The sequence below is a fragment of the Siphateles boraxobius genome, unplaced genomic scaffold, assembly GCF_051911475.1.
Source record: "Siphateles boraxobius isolate OS27281-9 unplaced genomic scaffold, OSU_SipBor_1 25, whole genome shotgun sequence".
NCBI classification, from domain to species: Eukaryota; Metazoa; Chordata; class Actinopteri; order Cypriniformes; family Leuciscidae; genus Siphateles; species Siphateles boraxobius.
In genome coordinates, this window is record NW_027508866.1 from 33,610,538 (window position 1) to 33,635,190 (window position 24,653).

Below are 24,653 nucleotides of genomic sequence, written 5' to 3' on the forward strand. Positions count from 1 at the left end.
TTCCAACATTTCTTGTTTGTATATTAAAAAAAATATTTATAACAATCTCTTAACATTATTTAATGCTGCTGTTTTGTCAGTGTAAAATATTTAATTTGATTGTTAACAGCCCTATATTATATTATATTATATTATTATTCTAATTCAGGGTTTTTCCTGGGTCAAAATTGGTCTTCGGTGGTGGCCGACAGACACTGTCATCCTTTCTTGCTCTCTTTTTTAATAAAAGTTGTGATTTTTACCACTGGATTTCATAGCTTTGTAAGATAAAATCCTTCTTTGCTATGACCTGATAATTATTTGATATATAATCATATCAATATCAAAATGTAGAATAAAGTAGCATTAAAAAGTTTCTTTTAACTAATAGTCTTATTTTGTACCATATAAAATTGAATAAAATTAGCAGTTAGCTAACAACAACTTTGCACTTTTTTTTTCTGGTTTCACCTTACTCCTGTCTAAACTAAAATGATTTTATTTTGTAATTTGATGAAAAATACCAGAAAATACTGTAGTTTATTAAGGATAAATCTTGCTTACCACTCTTACTAAAAAAAAATGGGGTAAGCACATTTACATTCTCATTTTAAGAGGTGTTCTGAGTAAATGATTTGTTTGTAACACTTTACAATATGGTTTGATTTGTTAACATTAATGTATTAGCCTAATTAACATGAACTAACCATGAGCAATGCATTTGTTACTGTATTTATTAATCTTTGTTAATCTTAGTTATTAGAAATACAGCGGTTCTTGTTACTTCACAGTGCATTATTGGTAACAAATACAACTTTTGATTTCAATAATGTAGGCTACTAGTAAATGGTGGAATAAACATTAACAAAGATTAATAAATGCTGTAGAAGTGCAGTTTATTAATAGTTAATGTTCACTAAATGGAACCTTATTGTAGTGTTATTAATTTGTTATACACCGATTCAGGTGTCTCGTAAGTTCAGTGTTAGATAAATCTGTTGTTTTAACCATTCATTAAAGTGAATCGGTTCAAATGAGTCATTAGTTTGCGAATTGTACGTGTTATTAGTGGATGTGCGTTGTGTGATTATTCCGGCAGCTAGTTTTTTTTTTTTTGCACAATTCGCACCCAGCGGTAATTCAGGGGAAAAAAATCTCTGAATGCTCCATGCGAAACTTCAGTCTTCCGACCTTTTACCAATCATGTCAATTGATTTTGATTAAATATGCGCGAGGGAGAGAGAGCAAGACAGCGCTTAGTGTGAAGACGGTGTGCGCGCGCGCATCCGGGGCTTTCTCTTTGCTCGTTCTTTCAGTAACATGTAACCTGTCACAAGTGCAGCAGTCCGCATCACTCACCGATCAAATAAGGCTTTGTGGGACAAAAATTCGCAGGAATGCAGGAAAAACCCTGTTAATTTAATTTGATAAAATAAATTTAAAGGAGCCGTATGTAAGAATGTGGCCAAAACTGGTACTGCAATCACTTTCAAATTACTGTACAGCAGTGGATCCCCTCCCCCTCCTCCCTGACTCGAGGTTGCCAGATAGGCTGCAGGATACAGCAGGAACGTAGGCTGCTACAAGAAACTTTTTCTGTTAATTATGTTTATGCTTCAAATGAGAGATGTTTTGCAAAGTAATTATATATGGCAAAAATTTACTAATGGCGATTAGCCAAATATAATCGTAAAGATGTAAGCTCGTTTGTGACAGTACAGTTAGAACAGTAGCTTTTAGTCTAACCTGTAACGGTAGTTATCTGTCATTTACGTAAGTACAAGCACAAGCCTCTGTCACTGTGTGTAACCGATATCAAAGATACAGCTATTCATTTAGCTGACGCTATAAGTGAAAACGACCAGCTGTATTTTTTAACTTACCCTGCAGTCCACGTCCATAACGCTAAAATATGTGATGTGAAAGATTACGTGCCATTCTATTATTTTTGTCTTTAGAACTTGCATGATAAACAATAATGGGCGTGCTAATGTTGTTTTCCTCAGCGTCTCATCATCAGGGTGTCCGCGGGGTCTTAAAGTATTAAAAGTTGATAAATCAATTTAGAGAAAATTAAGGCCCTTAAAAAGTATTAAAAAGTCTTAAATGCCATTTTCCAAGGTATTAAATTTTGTATCATCTTTTCATTATGTATATTTGTCCATAAAGTATAAAGTTTGCCTGAATTTAAACATTGCGTCTGCGAATAGTGGGGTTCTGTGTAGTTTATGGAATCCTGATAGATATGACGTCACATGTTACCGCGCTTCATGACTTACTGCTGCGTGATAGCGCATATGTCCCGTACACACGGTTGTTAAACAACATCGTTGACTTAGAGAAATTAAATATACGCAACAAGCTTAAGTTGCAGGTTTTCTTTCAGTTGAAAATATTAAACAATGTGTAAACAAAAAATGTAAAGAAGCATTTAAGATCAGTCAGTACGAAAGGGGAAAAACACTAATAAAACAGACCGTTCCACTTATCGTACAGAACGAAGGTATAGACTCTTGTCAACATAATATCTAACTTGCTTATATTGTTTCACTTTCATGTTGAAAAAACAATAATATTCACATGCTCGAGTAGGAAACGCGCTGCCGCTGACAGACGTTCCTTTATAAATGTAAATGTCAAAGCTGATGGAACACCGATAAGAATATTACTTCAGAATAAATTATATTTACACAAAAAAAATAATAAAAAAAATTCCGGACAAGCAACTTTTTTACTGGAACAAGTGAATGACCGATCTACTTGTCCAAAGGAAAAGCAAATGACGAGGCTTAATGTCGAGCCCTGATTATGATAACTTGTTTGGATATGGTACAGTACGTACATGTCAATTTTTCTTAAGGAAAAAACATAAGAAACATAATTGAATTACTGTAATATTAAATGCTAAAATTAACAACAGAGTCCAACTTATTAAATTGACTTGCTGTTTATTTTTGGATATAACATTCAACACAGGAATAAAAAACGTTGTATTCATGCATTTACAAATACAAGCATTAGGCTGTGACCTTCGGGTTGCTAGTCTGACTCTAACCATTAGGCCAGAACTGCCCCCTTTAAAACACTGATTAAAAACAGCCCCCCCTTAAAGCACTGATTGAGCGATTACATAGGACGTGATACATTTTCAATAAGTTGTATGGTTTCTGTCAACATATTTTGTGCTATAACTAGTAGTAAAGGAAGAGATGATTTCACGTTCCGTTTGAACTGAGGCGCCAACAGCGTTCTGTTACTCAACATTAAAGTTATATTTATAGTCGAAAGTAATAAAGTACAAAGTTAACTGTGATTATTGGATGGGATTCATGCTACAAATGTTAAATGAAGTTTTGTTCATGCATCAACTGAAAACAGCGTAGACTAAAAGACTGATCTTCCAATTCATCAAAATAAGGATTTATTAAAGGAGCAATCGACATTGTCAACCAAGCCCTACTCAAAACAGAATTGAATCTAAAAGCAATCTTTCTCAAAGTAGCACATTTGATGATTGACATGAGTTGTTCTTTTCCCTTTCCTTTTCAGTCAGTCTCATTAAATGCACTTGACATCGGTCTTAGTAATGAAACTTCTGGAATTGTCAGGATTGAACCTTCAGTTCCACCTACTCCTACAGTCACAATCAGGGTAAGTGTTGCACATAGACTCACTATTTTTAGACTTTTGACTAACGTCATAAAGTCTGGTCCAGCTTATTCTGTCCAAGAACTGCCCACTTAGGCAGAAAGACAGGAATGTTATTAGGCAACCAACCAGAGTTTTAGTTCTTAGGTGCCGTTTAGAATCAGGTGTATCTGTATTAAATTATGGGGCGGCAGTGGCTCAGTAGTTCATGTAGGTGTCTTCAAACCGGAAGGTTGGTGGTTCTATCCCCTGTTCCATCTGACCAAGTGTCGAGGTGTCCATGAGCAAGACACCTAACCCCAGCTGCTCCCGACGAGCTGGATGGCGCCTTGCATGGCTGACACCGCCGTCGGTGTATGAATGAGTCAATGCAAGGCAATATGTAAAGTACTTTGGTGGCCATTGGTCTTTTAAAGCGCTATATAAATGCAGTCCATTTACCATAAATACCCGATATACAGATCATTTTACCAATTATAACTTGTTAGTCCAGTTCTGCTCATTAACTTGCACTTAAGTGCATTTCTGGAAGCATTTCTGCATCCAGCTACCCAATAAGATTGAAACTAGCAATCTCTTGCAGTTTTTCTGTGAAATATAATGCAGACTGAGTTAGCAAACTGTGGGCGGTCTGTCTGAGGCTTCTGGGTGTGTAACATGTTTTAATATTTGATTGTAAAGCTCAGAATTTCACAGGCTGCATTGTTCATGTTCTGTGTCTTTGCAGGAGAAGCCCCAGCCCTCAACTACTACCTTCGTTTTAAATCAACTGAATCAGTTGCCATCGCTGGGTACCATTGTAGTCACCAAACCATCAGCCGGGACCGGCTCCAGGCAGACCATCACAGTAACCAAGGTGGTACACACAGGTTCGACAGCACAACAGAGGTCTTTATCATCTTCAACTGTGGGTGCACCGAATAATGACCAGATCAGGTTGAAGGACCTCCTCAGAACCAGCAGCCTGAAGACAAGCAGCCTTGGAGAGCTTATGAAGTTGAAGCCCCCACCTGACATAGCGCAGCCCGTTGCTACGGCAACAGCCACAGGCACAAGTGAGTGCTGGCAGACATACTGGACCTCGAGCGATCATAGATGTTTTTTTGTTGTTGTTTTTTGCTTGTAAGGGTCTGTCGTTTCAGCTGTCGTCTTTGTGGCACTTTTCAGATCTAACGCTGAATGCCAGTTTTCAAGTGCTGCCTCCAGCTGTCAAAACAAGAAACCAACATGAGCTCAAATCACCTTTGAAGGCGTTAAAGCTGTTTAGATACTCTTAGGAAATAAGAGACATGTTTTTAGGTCCATTTTGTTTTAAGAAATTGTTTTAAGTCTAGGCCATGTACACATTGCTGCTAAAGATGGTTGTTACGGCTCCTCTTAGTGCTTCAAATCGGACAACTAATTGTTAATTTAATACGTTTTTATACCAAAAAATGTATGCCGCACTTGAGTTTCATTGTTCAAGTTTTGAGCATTGACCTAAGCTCATCTAGAGAGACCGTGTGGATGCAATCATACCGTGTTTTTCTTAATGGCAATGCTCTTCCTTTCAGAAATTATTCTGGTCTCCACAAAGATGATGAGCAGATCAGGTATGGGTAGGGTTTTAACTGCAGTGCACTGATTCTGTTTTCACAGGTGCTTTCATGTTGTGGTGGGGCCGTATCAGTTCTGACAAACTGCTGTGGCTGTGTGAATATTTGTCTCTAATTTTTTTTTCTCTATCTTTTCTTAAGCGGAAATAAACAATGGCTTGAAAAAAGAAGTGTCCAGCAAAGATGTAGCAAGAATCTGGGTCAACGATGACATGAAAATGCGGAGCTTCTCACCTGTTAATGTAAGTTTTTAGAATTATTTATTATGTGATGAGCCATGCCCTGATTACTTTATCTGTAAGTTTGTTTTTTGGATTTAAAATTTTATTTTATTTTACTTGAATGTAGAAATTACCAGGAATGAAGGAGGAAGATGAACCAGAAGAAGAGGAAGAGGAGGAGCTAGGTCATGCGGAGACATACGCTGAATACATGCCAATGAAACGTATGTATAATTGTAAACCGGGTGCTTAATGTATAGATTGTAAATAACAAGTCATTTCTTAGAATTAATTCAGTCATTAAATGCACACTTTCCCTTTTAAAAATGTTGGATTATTATTATTAGTGCCAACAGATCCATTGTTTTTCCGCTGCGTTTATGGCAAGTTTGTAAAGTTAGTCTCGCATCTCCTCTCTCAGTGAGAATTGGACTGCGGCACCCTGATCCTGTGGTGGAGACCAGCTCTCTGTCCAGTGTCAACCCGCCAGATGTGTGGTACAGACTTTCCATTACAGAGGAGACCATCGATAGAGGCTGGTTATCTGCCCTCCAGCTAGAAGCCGTCACATATGCTGCTCAGGTTTGGGTCTTTTTACATATTGTAACCTTTAAAATGTAGTAGATTTTAGGAAGCAGATTAGTTCATTTATGCAGGTCAAATCACAATAATGTCAAACTTTCTCAAGTCGTTTACGGCAGTACTTCACATCTGTCTCTCTCAATTGTGTATTTTCGTACAGCAACATGAGACATTCCTACCAAATGGAGACAGAGCAGCCTACTTGATTGGAGATGGAGCCGGTGTTGGAAAGGGTAGAACCATTGCTGGAATCATATATGAAAATTATCTTCTTGGCAGGAAAAGGTCCCTCTGGTAATCACTTGTTTTCTTCCCCCTTCAAGCTGCTTTTTTGGTGTCTAATTGTACCATTATTCATGCCTTTTTTTCACCACTGGTCTGTGCAGGTTTAGTGTCTCAAATGACTTGAAATATGATGCAGAGAGGGACTTGAGAGACATCGGAGCAAAGAACATTCAGGTCCATTCGCTAAACAAGGTACATTTAAGTGCTGCTTAGCCAACACATGAGATGTTTGTGTATTTCCAGTAGTACATTCATTATTTCCACACTTCTCTCTTTCAGTTCAAATATGGAAAGATTTCATCAAAACACAATGGGAGTGTGAAAAAAGGTGTGATCTTTGCCACATACTCTTCCCTGATTGGAGAGAGCCAGTCTGGAGGAAAGTACAAGACAAGATTCAAACAGTTACTACACTGGTGTGGAGATGACTTTGATGGTGTTGTATCCTTTCACGTCACAAGGAAGTAGGGTTGTTGTGATATCGAATTGGTAGTAATTCTTTAATGCCATAACCTGACAACCCTAGAAAAACATTCTTTGCTCTAAACCAGAAAAGGCGAGTTTCATTGCATATTGTCTGAACTGCAGTGAAGCACTTAACATGGTGTGATTGTATTCGGCTCTCTGGTAACTATGGTGACTGATTCCCTTGACTAAGCATCTCAGATCGTCTTTGATGAGTGTCACAAAGCCAAAAATGTTTGCCCTATTGGGTCATCCAAACCCACAAAGACCGGTTTGGCGGTTTTAGAGCTACAGAACAAGCTGCCAAAAGCCCGGGTTGTGTACGCAAGTGCTACAGGTATGTGACTGTGGATATTGTGTTTTAATTTTTTTTTGTAGGAACACAGTAAACCAGAAATAAATGTCCTGGTTACTATATATCTACTGTATATACTGTATACTGTATATCTTTTGTATGATTTTGTGTAGGAGCATCCGAGCCCCGCAATATGGCCTACATGAATCGCCTTGGGATCTGGGGAGAAGGAACTCCATTTAAGGAATTTACTAATTTTATCCAAGCTGTTGAGAGAAGGTGAGTTTATCAGAAAAGATTTTGTTCATGACCTTGCTTTTTGTTACTAGCCTGCATTCTCTCGATATTGAATGCAACCCTATTTTGGTTGGTTTATTTTAGAGGTGTCGGTGCCATGGAGATTGTTGCCATGGATATGAAGCTGAGAGGAATGTACATCGCTCGACAGCTGAGCTTCACAGGCGTGACGTTTAAAATTGAAGAAGTTCCTTTGACGCAGAGCTACATCAAGATGTACAACAAATCAGTCCGCTTGGTGGGTAAAACCTTTTCAGTGATCTGTATAGTGACTGGATTGCTTATTGAGTTCTACACTGCCATCAGGCAGTGAATCCTATGGAAGTGTTCGAGCGGCCATCTTACTATTCCCTTCCGACAGAGGGCATCATTGATTTACTACCAAAACATTGACCTAAAATCACCCGATTTGCAGCGTCTCCGTCTCACAGGATTATTTTTACGATATATATATATATATATGTAAATTAATTGTTACTTCAGATGTTATCTGTAATGTTTCTGGTCTTTTCGGAGAGGATAAGTCATATATTGGAATGGTTAATGTGGGTGTCTACTGCACACGTCCGACACTGGTAATCGATCTAAAAATATATTTCTCTTTTTGCATGTAATTATGCAGGAAATATTAAACATGAATATATATCTGTGTTTAGCTGCAGAAATTAAATTTGAATAGCCAATACAGGGCTTGAATTTCGGTGTGGGATTGCGGGTATTGCGCATCATTTTAATAATTCCCGCAGGTCTTGTGTTTATAATGCGGGAAACGTCCCGCAAACATTCATTCAATCTAGCATGTAGGCCTATGAGTAAATTTAACCTAACAGATTATAAGATCAAATCAGTCATTTTAAAACTTTCTGCGAGACGCAATGTCACAAACAGCGTGAGTGAGTCTGCTAATGCCGCGTCTTCTGTCTCTTAAAATAGGTTACACGGCAAGCCAATCGCGCTGCAGCTGCAGGCGGTGATTCTAGACTCTCGCGTTTCAGGAGTCGGGACAATTGATGGAAATGTCACTTGCACATTCGGGAAATGCATCGTCACTATTGTTTATAATTTGTGCATCTTTTTAAGTATTTAAACATTCAAGCGATTTTAAACCGCATAACAAACAGCTCGTGAGTAACAAAACTGAGTTATTTTTCGCAAATTATAGCGCTTTAACGGTCAAAATGCACACAACATTGTCTAAATTCCTAGACTAAATTCCAGGACTAAAAGACTATTCCGTGTTATTTTACATTTGATTAAATTTTTTTCTGTTTCTGGAGTATTTCTGAATAGTGTTAGACCTAAGCTTGTCTCTTTATTTCATGCATTTATTTGTGCTACTTTTTTCAATTTAATTCAAAGATTGAAATCAAGCTTCCTTTTGTTGTGTAAACTAAAAAAAATGACCCCATTGTAAAAACACAACTACGATGAGTGAGAAAACAATTAACTAAACGTACTTTTTAAAAATTGTCAACAAAAAAAACTCCCCCCTCAAATTAAAAAATCCCCCCCATAAGAATGACCTAAAGAGGGATTTCCCACCTATTTTCCAAAACCAAATTCAGGCCCTGCAATACAACAAATATTACTACAAGCCTCTGTTACTATGTTGTATTAATTCAAACTTTACCATGCATCATCTTGGAAAAAAGCAGTCAGCGTTATTTGTCTGAATAAGTATTAATGCGTGTATTTTATTTCCTGATTGAGCAACATCTATTTTAGACTTTTAAAGACAGCACAAATTCTATGGCCTTTTTTTAGAATTACAGTTTCAATGAGTAAAGTGTTTTGTAGGCTATGTGATGTTGAATTTAACGGCCGTTTAAATCATTAACTGCTTTGAAATGCATGGCGTCAACAAAATTATTGTTGAAACATTTACAGTTAGCCTAGTGTATGAATAAAAAAAATACTACAACACAATATAAATGTGTAAACACAACAGTACAAGGCGATTTCAGTTTACATGGCAATCATCTTTATTCTGATTTCAGAATGCGCACTTTGACATAAGTAATACAAATGCTGAAGTGTCTCGTCCGCCCGCAAAGCTGACGTTCACTACTGTAGTGATAGTGAATATCAGCTGGGGAGGGAAAATTCCCGACTTTATAACCATTTACATGCTTGGGGCCTTTGCGTTGGGAGAATGTACAGGGAGACTTAGATATAGAAGCGGTGTCTCGTTAGTAGGGTTGGGTACCGAAACGCGGTGCCAATAAGGAACCGGTTCCAACGTAAACGGTAGTAACCAGACAGAATAAGAACGAAAATTTCGGTGACTGACTCTGTGTCATGAGGCGCACACACGCAAGGTCTCTCGCTCTCTCCCTCTCCGCCGTGCGCGCACTATACGGTTTGGAGCACAGCCTGTTCTGCCTCGCATGCGCGCTCTTGCTCGCTCGCTCTAGATTCCGGGAGATTTTAACTAATTTGCAGGCATCAGGGAGCCGTTATAAATATATGGGAGACTCCCGGAACGTCTGCTGATAGCGAGGGGATTAATGAAGATGCCGAAGACAAAACTCTCCAAGGTTTGACTGCATTTCACGTTTAAAATTACGCGTCAGAACGCCCTCTCTGTGCCGATTGTCTGAACCCCATATTAGGGCTGTGCAATTAATCGAATTTCGATTTTGGCTCCCAACGATCTCCAAAATAGTACAATCGACTAAAAACGATTATTTTGTCCTGTGTTCTGAATGACTCGCGCACGCGCACATCCGCCTCTCCCGAAACCATAAACTCTCTCAGTCATAAACTGCAAGCACAATAAACTTCACAATAACAATTGGCTAATTTAATATAGACTGGAGTGAGACCATAGACGTATCTCGAGCTGTCGCAGATCTCTGCTCGATCACTGTAGCGCCTCAGTTAAAGCGAACGGCAGCGCGAGCGCACATGAACTGATCATCTGTTCCGCTTTACAGCACGAAACAAATCGATAATGAACACAGGGAGCGACATCAACACTTGTCTGCTTGTCCGGGAAAAGGGGATTTTTAAGTTTGAAGTTAAAGAGTTTTACTTGCCCGACCGATCGAAACGCGAGATGGTTTTGATCTTATACAGTCAGAGTGTAAACAGAGATCGGTAATGGATAGTTTCTGGAAGCTGCGCTGCCTGTCTATTTGTGAGGGAGACATTGGAGAAATCAAAAACAAATGAGACTAACAGCTCACTCTAAAACTCACAGAAGAAACATAATGAGGTAGAAATGTGTATGAGTGTGTTGAGTGTGTATGTGTTGAGTTTTTTTTTAACATATGTAGTTAAGTAACATAACACGACTAAGGGCTGTTCTATATCACGATTGCAAATGTTACATTGAATTTATAGTTTCGTAAACAAGTAGCAGCTAGCCTAGTTTATATTTAGTAACTTACATTTTAGATGCAATATTGACTGGTTTTGTTCCATTTCACCGACGAAAATTGTTACAAAAGAAAAGCATCTCTAAGCGCTGTGTTTTGTTACTGAATGATTCATTATTTTGAACAAATCGTTTTAATGAATGAGTCAATGATTCATTTATTAAGACGGTCACTTGTCGCCACCTATTGTTTAAAGGTATCATTGATTTTATTTTTTATTTTATTATGTTTTAATCTCATAATATTTTTAAAGTTGTAATTTTGCAGTGTAAATTAATTGAATGGATACCAGCCCTTTTTATTACAACTGAATTTGATCAAATGTAAGAATTTCGACATAACACATATATTTAGTAAGGTTTAATAAATTGTCCTTTATAAAGGCAAAAAACGCCCTGGTGACCCCCTACAACAAATTAATTTGTAAACATGTCACCCTTTTCACCACTTGTGAGTTTGCAAGTGGGTTTAATAGTTCAAAAAGTGCAATAAATGTTCACATTTAGATTTTTTTCAAGAGTTGTTGAAAGGTGTCTTTTAATAAATGCAACACGTTCCCAAAGTCATGTAAAATAATCGTGTTACATAATCGTGATTTCAATACTGACCAAAATAATCGTGATTATGATTTTTTCCATAATCGAGCAGCCGTACCCCATATAGAATCACGCCAATGATCACGCCTGATGGCACGGGCGCCGCCTCGACCGCTCTTACGTCGTCATGTTATATTAGCGCTAGGCTTGCTGCGGTAGTTGGTGTTACGTGGTGTTCAGTCGCAACACTGGTTTCATCACTTGCCCACCGCAAAAAAAAAAAGTTTAAAGCGTTAAAAATATTTAACACAATTATTCAGTATCCGTTAGTCCTGCACACACACACACACACACACGACCCACAGAAAAGACGCGCGTCAATATCGAGTTCTCTTTCGGTCTTGAACAAACCATAACGCACACAAATTATGCCAAAATGTCTGTTTTGTTGAGTGTCCTCATAAGAGTCTTAAAAGATTTAAATAAAGTCTTAAATGAACGTAGAGATTTGTGAGAAACCATAGTGGACGTTATTGAGTGCACTTATTCAATATCACATTGCACTGCATTAACGAGTGTACAGTTTATGTAAGCTCAGCGGCTGTCCGAATTCGCTCACTCGTTTTCGTTCACTCATTCAAGTGAACAGTATTAGTGGACTAACGTAGGGAATAGGCCTTACTTGGTGAATGACGGTTTAGGGGGCGATTTCGGATTCAACCCATGTTCTCAAACAGGGAAAATAGAGGACACTGACAGCGCGCTGACAGACTGGACCGAGCAGGTAATATTATGGAACAAAGTCTCAACTTTAAAAATTTGGTCAGTCAAAGAAAATTAAACAATAAATATGCCTACCGTTTTGTGCCTCTTTAATGTGTCGTGAGAGATTGCCTCAGTTAAAGCCAAGTTCAAATCCACCAACGTTAATCTACTAACTCTCCTGACTGCTTTGTTGGACAAAAAGTTTGGATTTTGATTGGTCAGATCACATGTCAATCAAACTCCCTGCGATGGATGAATTGACCCTAATTTAAAAGTTAAAGTGAAGTGCGCTCTGCCGCACCAGCTTTTTATAAGCGTTGTTAAAAAAAAAAAATTTTGTTTAGTTTTCAAATTAGCGGCAATACAGGACACAATAACAAAACAGTGCTGCTCCGAACCACCGCACCAATATGCATGGCTGTGCAAACGTGCGCATTTTACGTTTGCCCTTAAATTAGAGATTAAAAGCCCCAGCCGGTGATACCGGTATTACCGGTGTTGTCACACGTCGATTAACCAGTGGGAAAATATCCTCACCGTCACATCCCTAATTAGCGCGCGCATCATCTGCTCCTCAGATTTCTCTGCCGAAAAGGGAAGCTTGTCGGCAGCGCGAAGAGCTTGGCAGCGAATGCAACGTCTCGTTCCCTATTCAGAGAACATAGGTTACACCAGTAACCAGAAACGTTCTCTTTCATAGGTTTACTCAACGCTGCGTAGTTAAGACGCAGTGGGAACCAAATGCCAAACTCGCCAAGCTAAGTGCTGCCGTAACTAGTACAACGACCAGATAACTTGCATGACTGGTTCAAGGTGACGCAACATGGGAACCTGGAGCCTTGTCGAGATTAGATTACCCTGGTAGTAATCTAATCTCCAGTATTATTACATTGTTTGATACAATATTGTTTTGTTTGATACAATATTGTTTTATTTGATATTATGTAAATGTGAATTTTTATTTTATATTGGTTTATTTATTATTACCATATGTTACTTGTATTTATATTGTTTAAAGATTTAAGTTAATATTATGTCCAGTTTGGCCCTGGAAATAAAAGGGTATTATTTTTTGACAAAGTGTGTGCGGTTTCGTTTTCTTAAGTACCGTTTCAAGAACCGTTTAAGCACCGGAACGGTTTAAAAAATACAGAGTAGGTACTGGTATCAGATAAAACCCAACCGATACCCAACCCTACTCGTTAGGCAATGTTTTCTCAGTAAAATCCTATAATTTCCTATTAATTCAAAAGAAGGCATGAGCTTACTTGGGAATACCACTCTGGCGGCGCGGTGGCTTCACTTTTTATGACGCCATGAGCAATCCAGTTCTCTGTATAGATGAGTGGTTTGGATTGCAGGGTTCACCCTTTTTCAGATGAACCACATTAACAGAGCAATCCCACCTGAGTTCACTTTAATTGAACCAAACCTGCCAAGTGTGAAAACACCCTTAAATAATCAAACTCTTTATTTGCAAATGTGCAGTGGGTCAGCGCAAGAGAGAAGTTCCAGCAAGCCGCCAACCTAATGGATGCAGAACAACGGATGAAAAAGTCCATGTGGGGTCAGTTCTGGTCAGCTCATCAGAGGTTCTTCAAGTACCTGTGCATTGCTTCTAAGGTTCGAAGAGTGGTGCAGCTGGCCCGAGAGGATGTTAAAAATGGAAAGGTTAGATTAGGTGTCGTCTTATTACAAAAGAGCTTTCAGAGAGAAAGAATTACAGTGATTTTGGTTGTGCTGACCTCTAACATTCTCTGCAGTGTGTGGTGATTGGTCTTCAATCAACTGGAGAAGCTCGAACCCTTGAGGCCTTGGAGGAGGGAGGAGGCGAGCTCAATGACTTTGTCTCCACTGCAAAGTGAGTGTAATAATTTTTCAATACATTTTTTTTAAAAAGAGTAATATTTCCTTTTTAATTGACTTGCCTCTGTAAAATAAAAATGGATAGTGTTTTTATTTTATTTTTTTAACTAAACATTTCTATGCATGATCCTTTAAAGGGGTGTCCTGCAGTCTCTGGTGGAGAAGCATTTTCCTGCACCAGACAGACAAAAACTCTTCAGTCTTTTAGGCATCGACCTAAGTGTGAAGAAAAAACCTTCACCTTCAGAAACCACCACTGAGCAGAAAGGCAAAAAGCGGAAAGGTAATACAGTTCACACGGACTTGGAAACCGCAATAGAGATGCCCAGTTATATTTAGCAATGGTTTCTACCCTGAAACTAAGCATATTTTAATGTTAGAGGAAGCAAAACCACGGTTGGGGTTTTAGGTTGCTCAAATTGAAAATGAAGGTTAGTAATGTTTGCTCTGACCATTTTTTTTTTTGTTTTTTTTTTGTTTTTTGCAGGTCCGGAAACAAAGAAGCAAGTGAAGAAGCCTCGTAAATCTGGGGGTCTGTCTGGTTCCAGCTCAGACGAGAGCAACTCGGACGATTCGGACAAAGATGCAGAAAGTGACGACAGCTTCAAGTCGGTCAGCTCAGGGGAGGAGGATGAAGATGACTTCAACCCCTTTAAGGATGATTCCAGTGAGGATGAGGAAGATGGTGAGAATTTGTAAACGCTCTTGCAGGTTACACCGAAGATGATGTTGTCAAGTCACATTTATTTATATAATGCTTTATACAATACAGATCAAAAAGCAGCTTCACATTAATAAACTGGAAAATGGTGTTAATGTTGTACAATTCAATTATGATCAATTCAGTTTAGCTATGAGCAGCACTGCAGAATGCTATAGTGTCATTATTCAGCTCAATTCAGTTCCATGTTGATACCAAAATAATTATACATATTCAAATGCTGCCTATTATTTGAAACTTAGATCCGTGGCTCATCAGGAAAGACTCTAAAAAGAGTAAAGAAAAGAGGAACAAGAAGAAGAAAAAAAGCATTGATCCTGACTCTATTCAAAGTGCCTTGTTAGCCTCTGGGCTTGGAACAACCAGACCCACTTTTACAACCCCCATCATCAAACCTTCAAACAACACGGTTGCTGTAGGTAGGTGACCTATGAGCTTTTCACAAAATTTAGACCATTGCAGCTGAAAGTTGTTGGATAAAGCTGTATAATTAAGAACGTCATTGTCCAATGAATATTAATAATCACACCAAACAATTGTATTGAAGCCAAAAGTGAGCCAGAGGAGAGCAGCTGTGTGACCAGTCAGGATGCTGTTGAGGACGCCCAGCGCATGAAGAGGGACCTGTTGGATCGACTGGAGCAGCTGGCGGAGGATCTACCACCCAACACGCTCGACGAACTCATCGATGAGCTGGGAGGCCCTGATAACGTCGCAGAGGTTGGTCTGTTTGTAGAGGGTTTTTTGTGTCAGCCAGACTGTTTAATTAAAGCAATTAGGGCTGTGAAACGATTAATCGCATCCAAAATAAAAGTTTGTTTACATAATGTGTATGGTGTATAATTTTTTTGTGTATGCATTAGGGCTGGATGATTAATTGAAAAATAATCGAGCCGAAATTCAGAGCCTATAACCGACGTAATTTTACCATGTCGGTTATTTCGGTTTTTTAAACCTATTAATATTTCCGCCCACAGTGTGTTAATGTACTTTCCCCTTAAAACATATTACCGCGTGTGTAGTCACATAACTCCGCCCTGTCCAGTCTGCGACATTGAAGCAACATGAGCCCCTTTCCCACAGCGCGTTGATCTGGGAAATTGCCAGAACAAACACCTTCTGTGTGAACGCAAACACGACCCGGGGTTGATGCCAGGTTGGGGACATAGTAACATTGCCGTGTTCAGTCCCGGAACGCGCGCTGTGTGAACAAAAGCCATAATCAATGCCGTGTCGTAATGATGGCGCTAAGCCTGGATCGTTCGCCAGCGTGAAACGGTTCGTAATGCGCTAGTTTATGATCGAATCAGAGAAAAAAAATGCACAAGCGTGGTTTCTCCAGAGAAATCGCAGCTCATAAGCAAACTATAGACGCAGCTGGGACATGTCACGTGTCTTTGCGGGTTGTGTGTGTATGTGTGAACGCACTCTCTTGATTCCGGAAAATCACTGGCAGTGTGAATGAACCAAAGTCAAACGAACCCGGGTCAAATCCCGGCCACTTTATCCGTGTATTTTCCTGAATCTCTGTGTGAAAAGGAATTTAAACACTGAGTCAACTCAGCAATAGGAGCCGCTTGTACCAAAGAAACGCGAAAAAAGAGAGAGACTGACAAACGCCCAGCAACAAGTGCCTCCACTCCACAAAGCAGGTTTCGATAACACAAGCATTTACAAATGCTACACAATATGAAAAGGATTATTTTTTTTAGTTTTATACAAGTTATATTTTACTTTTAAGATGGCAATATTTACAATAATTAATTTTGTTTACAAAAAGAACTATTTTCTACATTTTTAGGAAACTTTCTTTTTACATTAAAACTTAATTACTTTTTTATAAGACGTTTTTATTTCAAGCATTGTATGCTTTGTTTGATTCAATTGTTTGAAATATTTAATAAGTAAGCATTAAAAGCTATCTATGTGTTTCCTTATTTTAGAATCACAAAGATAGGATTATGCATTCTTTCATTAAAAAAAATAACCGTGAACATATTTACAGTATAAGCCTTGCCAGTGACACATGAGAGATTTTTTTTTAAATAATTGTTCAATAATCGTAATCGAGGTAACCTGTTTCGATTAATCGCGATTATGATTTCAGCCAAAATCGTGCAGCCCTAGTATGCATTTATATATGCATGTATATGTTTAAGAATTTTATTTATGTAAAGTATTTACATTTTATATATAACAAATTATATATATATTTATGTACACACAGTATACATGCAAATATTTCTTAAATATATACATCGATGTGTGTATTTATATATACACAAATTATACACCGTACACGCACATATATATTATGTGAACAAACTTTTATTTTGAATGTGATTAATCGTTTCACAGCCCTAAAAGCAATGCCATTTTTAAACTTGTGTATCTTATGCAATGCAGATGACTGGCCGCAAAGGCAGAGTAGTGAGCAACGATGATGGCAGCATTTCCTACGAGTCTCGATCAGAACTTGACGTACCAGTTGAAATCCTAAACCTCACAGAGAAGCAGAGGTTCATGGATGGAGATAAGGTTTGCTTCTTTGGTTTTACCCACGTCCGTGTAATGTTTTGTTATTATGAACAACATCTAAACGGTTCGATGTTCACTTTGGTAGAACATCGCAATTATCTCAGAGGCTGCCAGCTCTGGTATTTCTCTTCAAGCCGACCGCAGAGTGAAGAATCAGAGGAGGAGGGTACATATGACATTAGAGCTACCCTGGAGTGCTGACAGAGCTATTCAGCAGTTTGGTGAGTATTTATTTATTTTTTCATTTATTAATCTTTGAGGGGAAAAAAAGATTTATGCATTTGAATTTCATACCAAATTTCCATTCATTTTGGATTACAGTTTTAACATATGAATAAACTTAATGTGATGCACATTTGTCAGTCATACATAAATTACACTGGTAAGATTTCTGTAATGGTACTAATAAAAAGGGTTAGTTCTCCCAAATATTAAAATTCTGTCATTAATTACTTACCCTCATGTTGTTCTAAACCCATTCACTCATCTTCGGAACACAAATGAAGATTTTTTTAATGAAATCTGACAGATTTCTGTCCCTCAATTGACAGCTACATTACCACTTTCAAGGTCCAGATAGGTAGTAAAGATGATATAAAAGTAATCCACGTGACCTCAATTTTATGAAGCGATGCTAGAAACATAATTTTACCACTTTATTTATAAAAGATTCATCTCCAACGTGCGATCATGAGAGCACAACATTGTGGACGTGTTGTTGAAGCGAGAGCAGAAGTTGTGAACGTGTGTTGGAGATTAATATTTGTAAATAAAGTGGTGTAACTTTTTTTTTGCGCAAACAAAGCAATTGTGTCGATTCATATAATTGAGGTTAAACCACTGGAGTCACATGGACTACTTAAATGTTTCCTATCTTACTGGGCCTTGGAAGTGGTTGTTGCTGTGGAAGTGTGTGGAACAACATGAGAGTAATAAATGTAATTAATGACAGAATTAAATTTTTCGGGTGAACTATCCTTTTAATGCACAATAACCAGGTTGTTATATTTATCATAATTAAATCCAATTTATTTAAATTTCATTCTTTTTAACTAACTGAATATTGCTTGTTCCACAACTAGTCATATTTTAACCAGGTTAATGCCTTTTTTTAACTGAATCAATTTAATTGTTTCCACAATAAATAATTTATGCTAATCATAAGAAATTTAAATAAATACATTTTAAAATGATTTTTAAATAAAAATGATCTTAAAATAAGATGCAAGTAGTTGGGAAAAAAATCATGGCAGTTTATTACCTTTTTTTCTTTTCATTTTTTTTACCTGTTCAATTTATGTATGACTGACAAATATGCATCGCTAAGTTTTATTAGTTTGTTAAAACTGTAATCCAAATAGATTAAAATTTATATGCAATTTAAATAAGGCATTAATATATAAAATGTCACATTTGTATTAGAGTTTCCAGTTCACTGACTGTTTGGGTTCATTGCAAACAGGTCGAACACACAGATCCAACCAGGTCACAGCACCTGAGTATGTGTTCCTCATCTCTGAACTCGCTGGAGAGCAACGATTTGCCTCTATTGTCGCCAAACGACTGGAGAGCCTGGTGAGTCACTCATGCACATTCTGCATGCTAATGGATGTCAGTTTTAATTTTGTAAGCCTAATTGTTTGTCTTTCTCAAATAGGGGGCTTTAACACACGGAGACAGAAGGGCCACAGAGACGAGAGATCTCAGCCGATTTAACTTTGACAACAAAGTAAGATTGGATTACACGCACTGTCAGTAACAAAGCTGCAGTCCATAATTTTTGGAGATCTAGTGGTTAATAAACAGAACTACATGCATCTTGGGGAAGAACATTGTAGCCGGGGCTACTTCTCTCTGTGTATGTGTATGACAAGCCATGCAGGTACTGGGCTACTCAGCAGTGGTACGACCTGAACCAGTTTAAAATAATCTGAATATAAACACTCATTATAGGTGTTCCATGGTGGTTCAGGCTAAGACAAAAATACGGTTTGGAAAATGGATTCATGATGTACTCCATATAATTTTTGTACATTTTGAACACAAAAAAAGTTACAGACTGCAGCTTTAAATTGTCCCTTCGCTAAGCCCCGCCCTCCCTAGTTACAGTTGCTACGCCTGTCAAGCTTTCACGCCTGGCACGTCTATTACAGTGTGTATGCACCGGTGTCAGACATTCCCAATGAGATAATTATTCATTTTTGGCGAACATGTGAAATATCTGAGAGAGCAAGACAAAAGGGACTGCAGTATGCATTCGAGGGATATATCCACGACATTTGCAACCGATTAGAGAATAATTTCATAAAAATTGTAGCTAAAGCCAATAGTCCCATTGCAAGGAGTGGCCGCCTCATACGCTGACCATTCAAATGGGAAACGCACAAATTGAGGAACAGCTATGTTCGTGCACAGCAGGGTAAGTGAAATGTGAAAATAATCTAATAATTATAAATCAAACAGCGGGATAAACTAACACCGGGAGAGCCGCGATCGGATTGGGTTAAAGTTGGTCAGTCAGGGGTAGTAGGCCGTCGATTAACAAAATGCTGAAATATATTTTAAAGTATGTCAGTGAGCCTCCGTCTTGTCTTTAATCGTCTTATTTTACATAAAAATATATGCATTATGAGCAAAGAACCGTCATAATTTCCAACTTCCAAGCAATAGGTGTTTTTGTTAATCCTGTCGCCATTTAGTTGTGAATGGGGTCTCCCACACTGCTGGATCCACGCACATCATTTCTCCCCTTGACTTTTAGATTTTCGGGAAGGAAACAATTCCACTCCCGCGTCCAAACTTTTAGGATACCGGGTATCAGATTTGCACAATCCATACGCACAACGCTTCGCCATGTTTCCCTCGCTCGAAAGCTTGCCAGACCTCCCGCGCCTCGTTGCGGTTGCTAAGACACGATTGGCCAGTCATGGTTTTCGGGCGTGGCTTAGCGAAGGGTCAATTGGGTTGTTGCTAGACTTATTCGCTGATGTCTTTTTGTACATCCACAGTATGGCAGAAACGCTCTGGAAATAGTCATGAAGTCTATTGTCAGTCTGGATTCTCCTTTAGTGTCTCCACCCGGTGACTTCAATGGGGATTTCTTCAAAGGTACAGTTTAATGTCTTTTGACAATAGGAAAGTCACTGGAAAACCATCAAGTTTAACTTAATCTTAATACCTTGCATATTAATTTAATTTTTTTTAGAAATCCGCAATGGTTTAATCGGAGTGGGACTGATAAATGTGGAAGATAGATCTGGTGTTCTCTCCCTAGACAAAGGTGAGAGATTTTCAGAGTCAATTTTATTCAAGTTAAGTTTTTGTTTTCTCATGTTCTCATGAATGTTTAAAAAGACCCAGTAAAACAGTGTTTTCATTTTTTCATGTCACATACCTTTTTCTTTTAATAGACTACAACAACATTGGGAAGTTCCTGAACAGGATTCTTGGTATGGAGGTCCAGCAGCAAAATGCACTCTTTCAGTATTTCTCTGACACTTTGAGCGCTGTCATTCAGAATGCCAAAAAGACTGGAAGATATGACATGGGAATTTTAGGTAAGAAGGTGTTTTAAACATACTTAAGTCTCAAAGATCTAATGCAGAACCCAGTTTTTCTTTTCTGTGTCGGTGAATTTGTTTTTATAGCTGGAAGTTCTACTAGAAACAAATCTCAAAGCTAACAGACTAAAATGTATTTCAGTGTGATCTTCAAATGAAGGGAACACCATTTTAGACTTTAGGATTAGCTGGTTTTGTTTCCTTTTTCAGTTTGAATATTGTTTCCTTGCAGATTTGGGCTCTGGAGATGAGAAAGTAAAGAAAGTTGACTCAAAGAAATTCTTGACACCAGGATATTCCACCTCAGGGCATGTGGAGCTCTATACGGTATGTTTATATCCATACTGAGAAACTGAAATAGTGCACCTTTATGATCCCTTTAGTGGTGTTTGTGTATATCATATGTGTCTGTTTAGTTGGCTAATGTCTAATAAATGTGTTTCTGTGTCTTCAGGTGAGTGTGGAGCGAGGAATGGCATGGGAGGATGCCACCCATGTCTGGGCTGACCAGAATGGACCGGATGATGGTTTTTACGTCCAGGTGAGGCCTTTATTTTCCCCTTCTTTTTCTTTATACACCCCTCTGCCAATTCACTCAACTACTAAACCTAACCTTTTTCTGTTCATCTCAAGGTGCGGAATAACAAGAAAATTGCCATCCTTATAAAGGAAGTCAATCCCAGAAAGAGACTCTTTATGGTGTACAGACCAAATATCGGAAAACAAGTTAAACTGGAGACTTACGCTGACCTCAAGAAGAGAAGTAAAAAGGTATTACATTACTGCTGTTTATAAGATGCAGTTTTATTGAATCATACGTCGTCAATAGTGGTTCACTTAAACAATTTAGTATGATTGTTCATAGCAGCAGCGAACTGTACTGTTCACATGAACCGTACCCCAGACCACCCTTTTTATAATGACTTTGGTATGGTTTGTGTGTACACCCAATTTTGGAAAACCGCGTTCACATCATCCAAATTGACCAAACTCTGATGTCAATTGAACCTGTGTGAAATTAACCTTGTGTCGCTAAAGTTAGCTTGTTTTAGGCCGTCTCAGATCAAGCAGCTCCTCAATATAGCAAAGATGCCACCACACAAAAATATCCCAAAATCCAATTATGCATTCATATCTGCTGAGATGCACTGCTTGTCTAATTCCTCTACAGCAGTCAGGATCCACTTCTTAAATTTGATCTTTATAGGTTTTACACCAGCATTGCAATCACCAAATGAAGCTCAGGCTTCCTAGTTTAAACCACTTATAAGCCAACATCCAAATCAAAAGTTTGTGTGATTGGTGAGTGAATGTTAATTTTAGACCCTGTCAGAACCCTGCAGACTATTTCATGTAATTTCTTAAATTTGTACGGTCTCTTACTACTTATCCCAAAATAGGTCCTCTCTGATGATGCCAAGCAGCACTGGATTGATCAGTACAACTGCTCTGCCGATGTCTGCTCGCACGCGTACTGGTAGGTGTTTCTTTTAAGTCACTTCAGAAATAAAAATCCAAAAGATTTGCGCAGTTTCACTTGATTCGTGAATCTCATCAAGTTGGACTGAGTTTGGAAATGTTGTCACAAGTAACTTTGTTTGACAGGCGAGGGAACTGTAAGAAGGTGTCAGTGGGGCTACAGTGTGAGATCGGGCTGCGGTGCAGGACATACTACGTCCTCTGTGGCTCTGTCCTCAGCGTCTGGACCAAAGTGGAGGGAGTTCTGGCCTCAGTCAGCGGATCCAATGTGAAGATGCAGATTGTACGTTTGAGAACCGAAGATGGGCAGAGAATCGTGGGTAAGTTGTCAAACAGATATGTGTATATATACATCAAATGCAAGTCACTGAATCACCTGAGTTTTTAAATGTAAATCTTCCATAATGTAACTGACGGTTTGCAATGTAACATCAGAGGTAAATTAAGACTTAAAAAAAAGTAATACTTTTATTCTGCAAGAATGCATTTAATTGATCAAAAGTGACAGTGATGACTTATACTTTTTACAAAAATATACAGCAGCACAACTTTTTTCCTACATTAATAATTTTTCTAATTATTAGAATAATGATTTCTGAAGCATCATGTGACACTGAAGACTGGAGTAATGATGCTGAAAATTCAGCTTTAGAATATATTCAGATAGAAAACAGAATTAAATTGTTATATTTCACAATATTACTGTTTTTATTGTATTATTGATTAAATAAATGTAGCCTTGTGAGCAAAAGAGACTTCTTTCAAAAACATTTTCACAAACTTTTGAACTGTAGTGTACATTACATTGTGGAAAAAAAAAAACAAGCAAAACAAGACAGGTTTAATTTCAACCGGTTTCTTTTTTCCCCCGCTCAGGTCTGATCATTCCCGCCAACTGCGTGTCGCCCCTGATCAACATCCTGTCATCATCAGATCAGTCTCAGCAACTGGCGGTACAGCAGCAGCAAATGTGGCAGCAACTCCATCCGCAGAGCATCAGCCACACTGTCAACACATAGCGTGACAAACCCGGCCCTCACTTCATGGCAGATGTGGCATTATAAGCCAGCCGGCCTCCCTTCCGGTACACTGTGAGAAAGACAGTGCTTGTGCCGTATTTAACATTTCAGGGTTCGTGTCCAAAGAGGACTCATTGCCAAAGGAGCTTGCTGGACGAGAGAATCGGAGCTCTGCGCGTCAGAAAACCGCACTGAGAAGGGGCGAAACTGGACGATATTTGGTCTGACTGTTTCCTTTTCACAACCTCCAGTCGGCTAGATCATCGCCTGTGCTTTCCATCGACATGCGTGGCTCTGTGAAGTCACACACACTACTATGTACACAGGACAGCGCTCAGGGGTTACTCGCAATCGAGTTTTCTTTTTTCATTTCTTGTCCCTCTTTTTCTTTTTTAAACACGCCTGTCTCCACCTTTAGCCTTGTGACCCAGCATGTCTTGGGCATGACGCTGGTTGTTTACCACTTAATACAGTCCCTGATTTGAAAGCAGGGGCGCTCTGGCTCACCGATGGGTGTAAGAAAGTGGTGTCAACCCAACCCTGAAGACTTTATCAGAAACGTTGCATGGTTTGGTGAACCCTTTGGATTTAGTTTAGTTTCTGGAAGCAGGTCAGCGTCTGAGAGGGTTGATGTTTCCGCTGCTTCCCGGTGTTGCAGTTTGAGTGTTAAATGCAATTGTAAACTGGAATGACCTTTACAAAAGGCCACATCAATCAAAGCTTTTGCCCTGTTTTTCTAATTCTTGCTTTTAATAATTTGCTGTCACACGTGTTACTTAGGATAAAGAGCTCCCGAACCTCATTTCTGCTGTAAATGTGTGAGTTTGACACGTGCTCGGTCTCTACTATATCTCGATGTATAGTTGCATATCTGAAATGTCATGTTTTTGCTGAATTGTAGATGTTGCAGCACTCTGAAGACAATGTCATTCATCCTTGCACGAGTTGCACTACTGATGGATCTGTTGTACAAAGAATCTATGGAAAAATTTAACTGACTGCAAGATCTCTACCTCTTGCATATGACCAATAAATCTTGTGGATTACATCTATTTCAAAATTTCTTTACTTAAAGGGAACCACTTTTTTTTCTTCCGGGCACTTTTGGTATTTGGCTTTCTTTATCAATGTGCTGAGGGTTGAACAAGAAAGTAAGTTTAAATCTTAAATCTTTTAATTATTTGCTGAATAAATGTATAAATCTAGTTTTTAAAGTCATTATATATTTATATATATATATATATATATAAAAAAAATCACAAGGTCACATTTATTTCAGTGTACAGTTTAATAACACGTTGACAGTTAAAAGTACATTATGTACAAAGCTTTAGAAGAATAAGACCTCAAATCTAATTAAATCAGGTTTGTTGTCAACTAAACTACATCCTTTTGGAATTTGATCTTCCCATCTGATTTTTT

At 38.4% G+C, this 24,653-nt stretch overlaps 1 protein-coding gene across 6 annotated transcripts in view; it reads left to right on the forward strand.

Annotated features, from left to right (window-relative positions):
• The window catches only part of sbno1 (strawberry notch homolog 1 (Drosophila)), a 29,050-nt gene extending 4,771 nt beyond the window's left edge, over positions 1-24,279 (forward strand). For 3 of the 6 annotated variants that reach the window (XM_077243671.1, XM_077243670.1, XM_077243672.1), the window contains exons 3-33: positions 3,529-3,630; positions 4,355-4,682; positions 5,181-5,219; positions 5,364-5,464; positions 5,571-5,667; positions 5,865-6,025; positions 6,186-6,319; positions 6,412-6,502; positions 6,590-6,751; positions 6,977-7,112; positions 7,244-7,349; positions 7,452-7,605; positions 13,537-13,719; positions 13,812-13,909; positions 14,052-14,197; positions 14,402-14,599; positions 14,878-15,054; positions 15,183-15,355; positions 17,042-17,173; positions 17,259-17,394; positions 18,636-18,748; positions 18,831-18,902; positions 20,182-20,281; positions 20,379-20,453; positions 20,584-20,730; positions 20,966-21,060; positions 21,188-21,274; positions 21,367-21,504; positions 22,134-22,210; positions 22,339-22,532; positions 23,089-24,279. In XM_077243671.1, the coding sequence (XP_077099786.1) occupies positions 3,529-3,630; positions 4,355-4,682; positions 5,181-5,219; positions 5,364-5,464; positions 5,571-5,667; positions 5,865-6,025; positions 6,186-6,319; positions 6,412-6,502; positions 6,590-6,751; positions 6,977-7,112; positions 7,244-7,349; positions 7,452-7,605; positions 13,537-13,719; positions 13,812-13,909; positions 14,052-14,197; positions 14,402-14,599; positions 14,878-15,054; positions 15,183-15,355; positions 17,042-17,173; positions 17,259-17,394; positions 18,636-18,748; positions 18,831-18,902; positions 20,182-20,281; positions 20,379-20,453; positions 20,584-20,730; positions 20,966-21,060; positions 21,188-21,274; positions 21,367-21,504; positions 22,134-22,210; positions 22,339-22,532; positions 23,089-23,231 (4,095 nt within the window). In that variant the 3' untranslated portion in view covers positions 23,232-24,279. The remainder of the gene's footprint in view (positions 1-3,528; positions 3,631-4,354; positions 4,683-5,180; positions 5,220-5,363; positions 5,465-5,570; positions 5,668-5,864; positions 6,026-6,185; positions 6,320-6,411; positions 6,503-6,589; positions 6,752-6,976; positions 7,113-7,243; positions 7,350-7,451; positions 7,606-13,536; positions 13,720-13,811; positions 13,910-14,051; positions 14,198-14,401; positions 14,600-14,877; positions 15,055-15,182; positions 15,356-17,041; positions 17,174-17,258; positions 17,395-18,635; positions 18,749-18,830; positions 18,903-20,181; positions 20,282-20,378; positions 20,454-20,583; positions 20,731-20,965; positions 21,061-21,187; positions 21,275-21,366; positions 21,505-22,133; positions 22,211-22,338; positions 22,533-23,088) is intronic. The other 3 variants (XM_077243674.1, XM_077243673.1, XM_077243675.1) reach the window with 1 other exon arrangement.
• Positions 24,280-24,653: the final 374 nt, after the last annotated feature.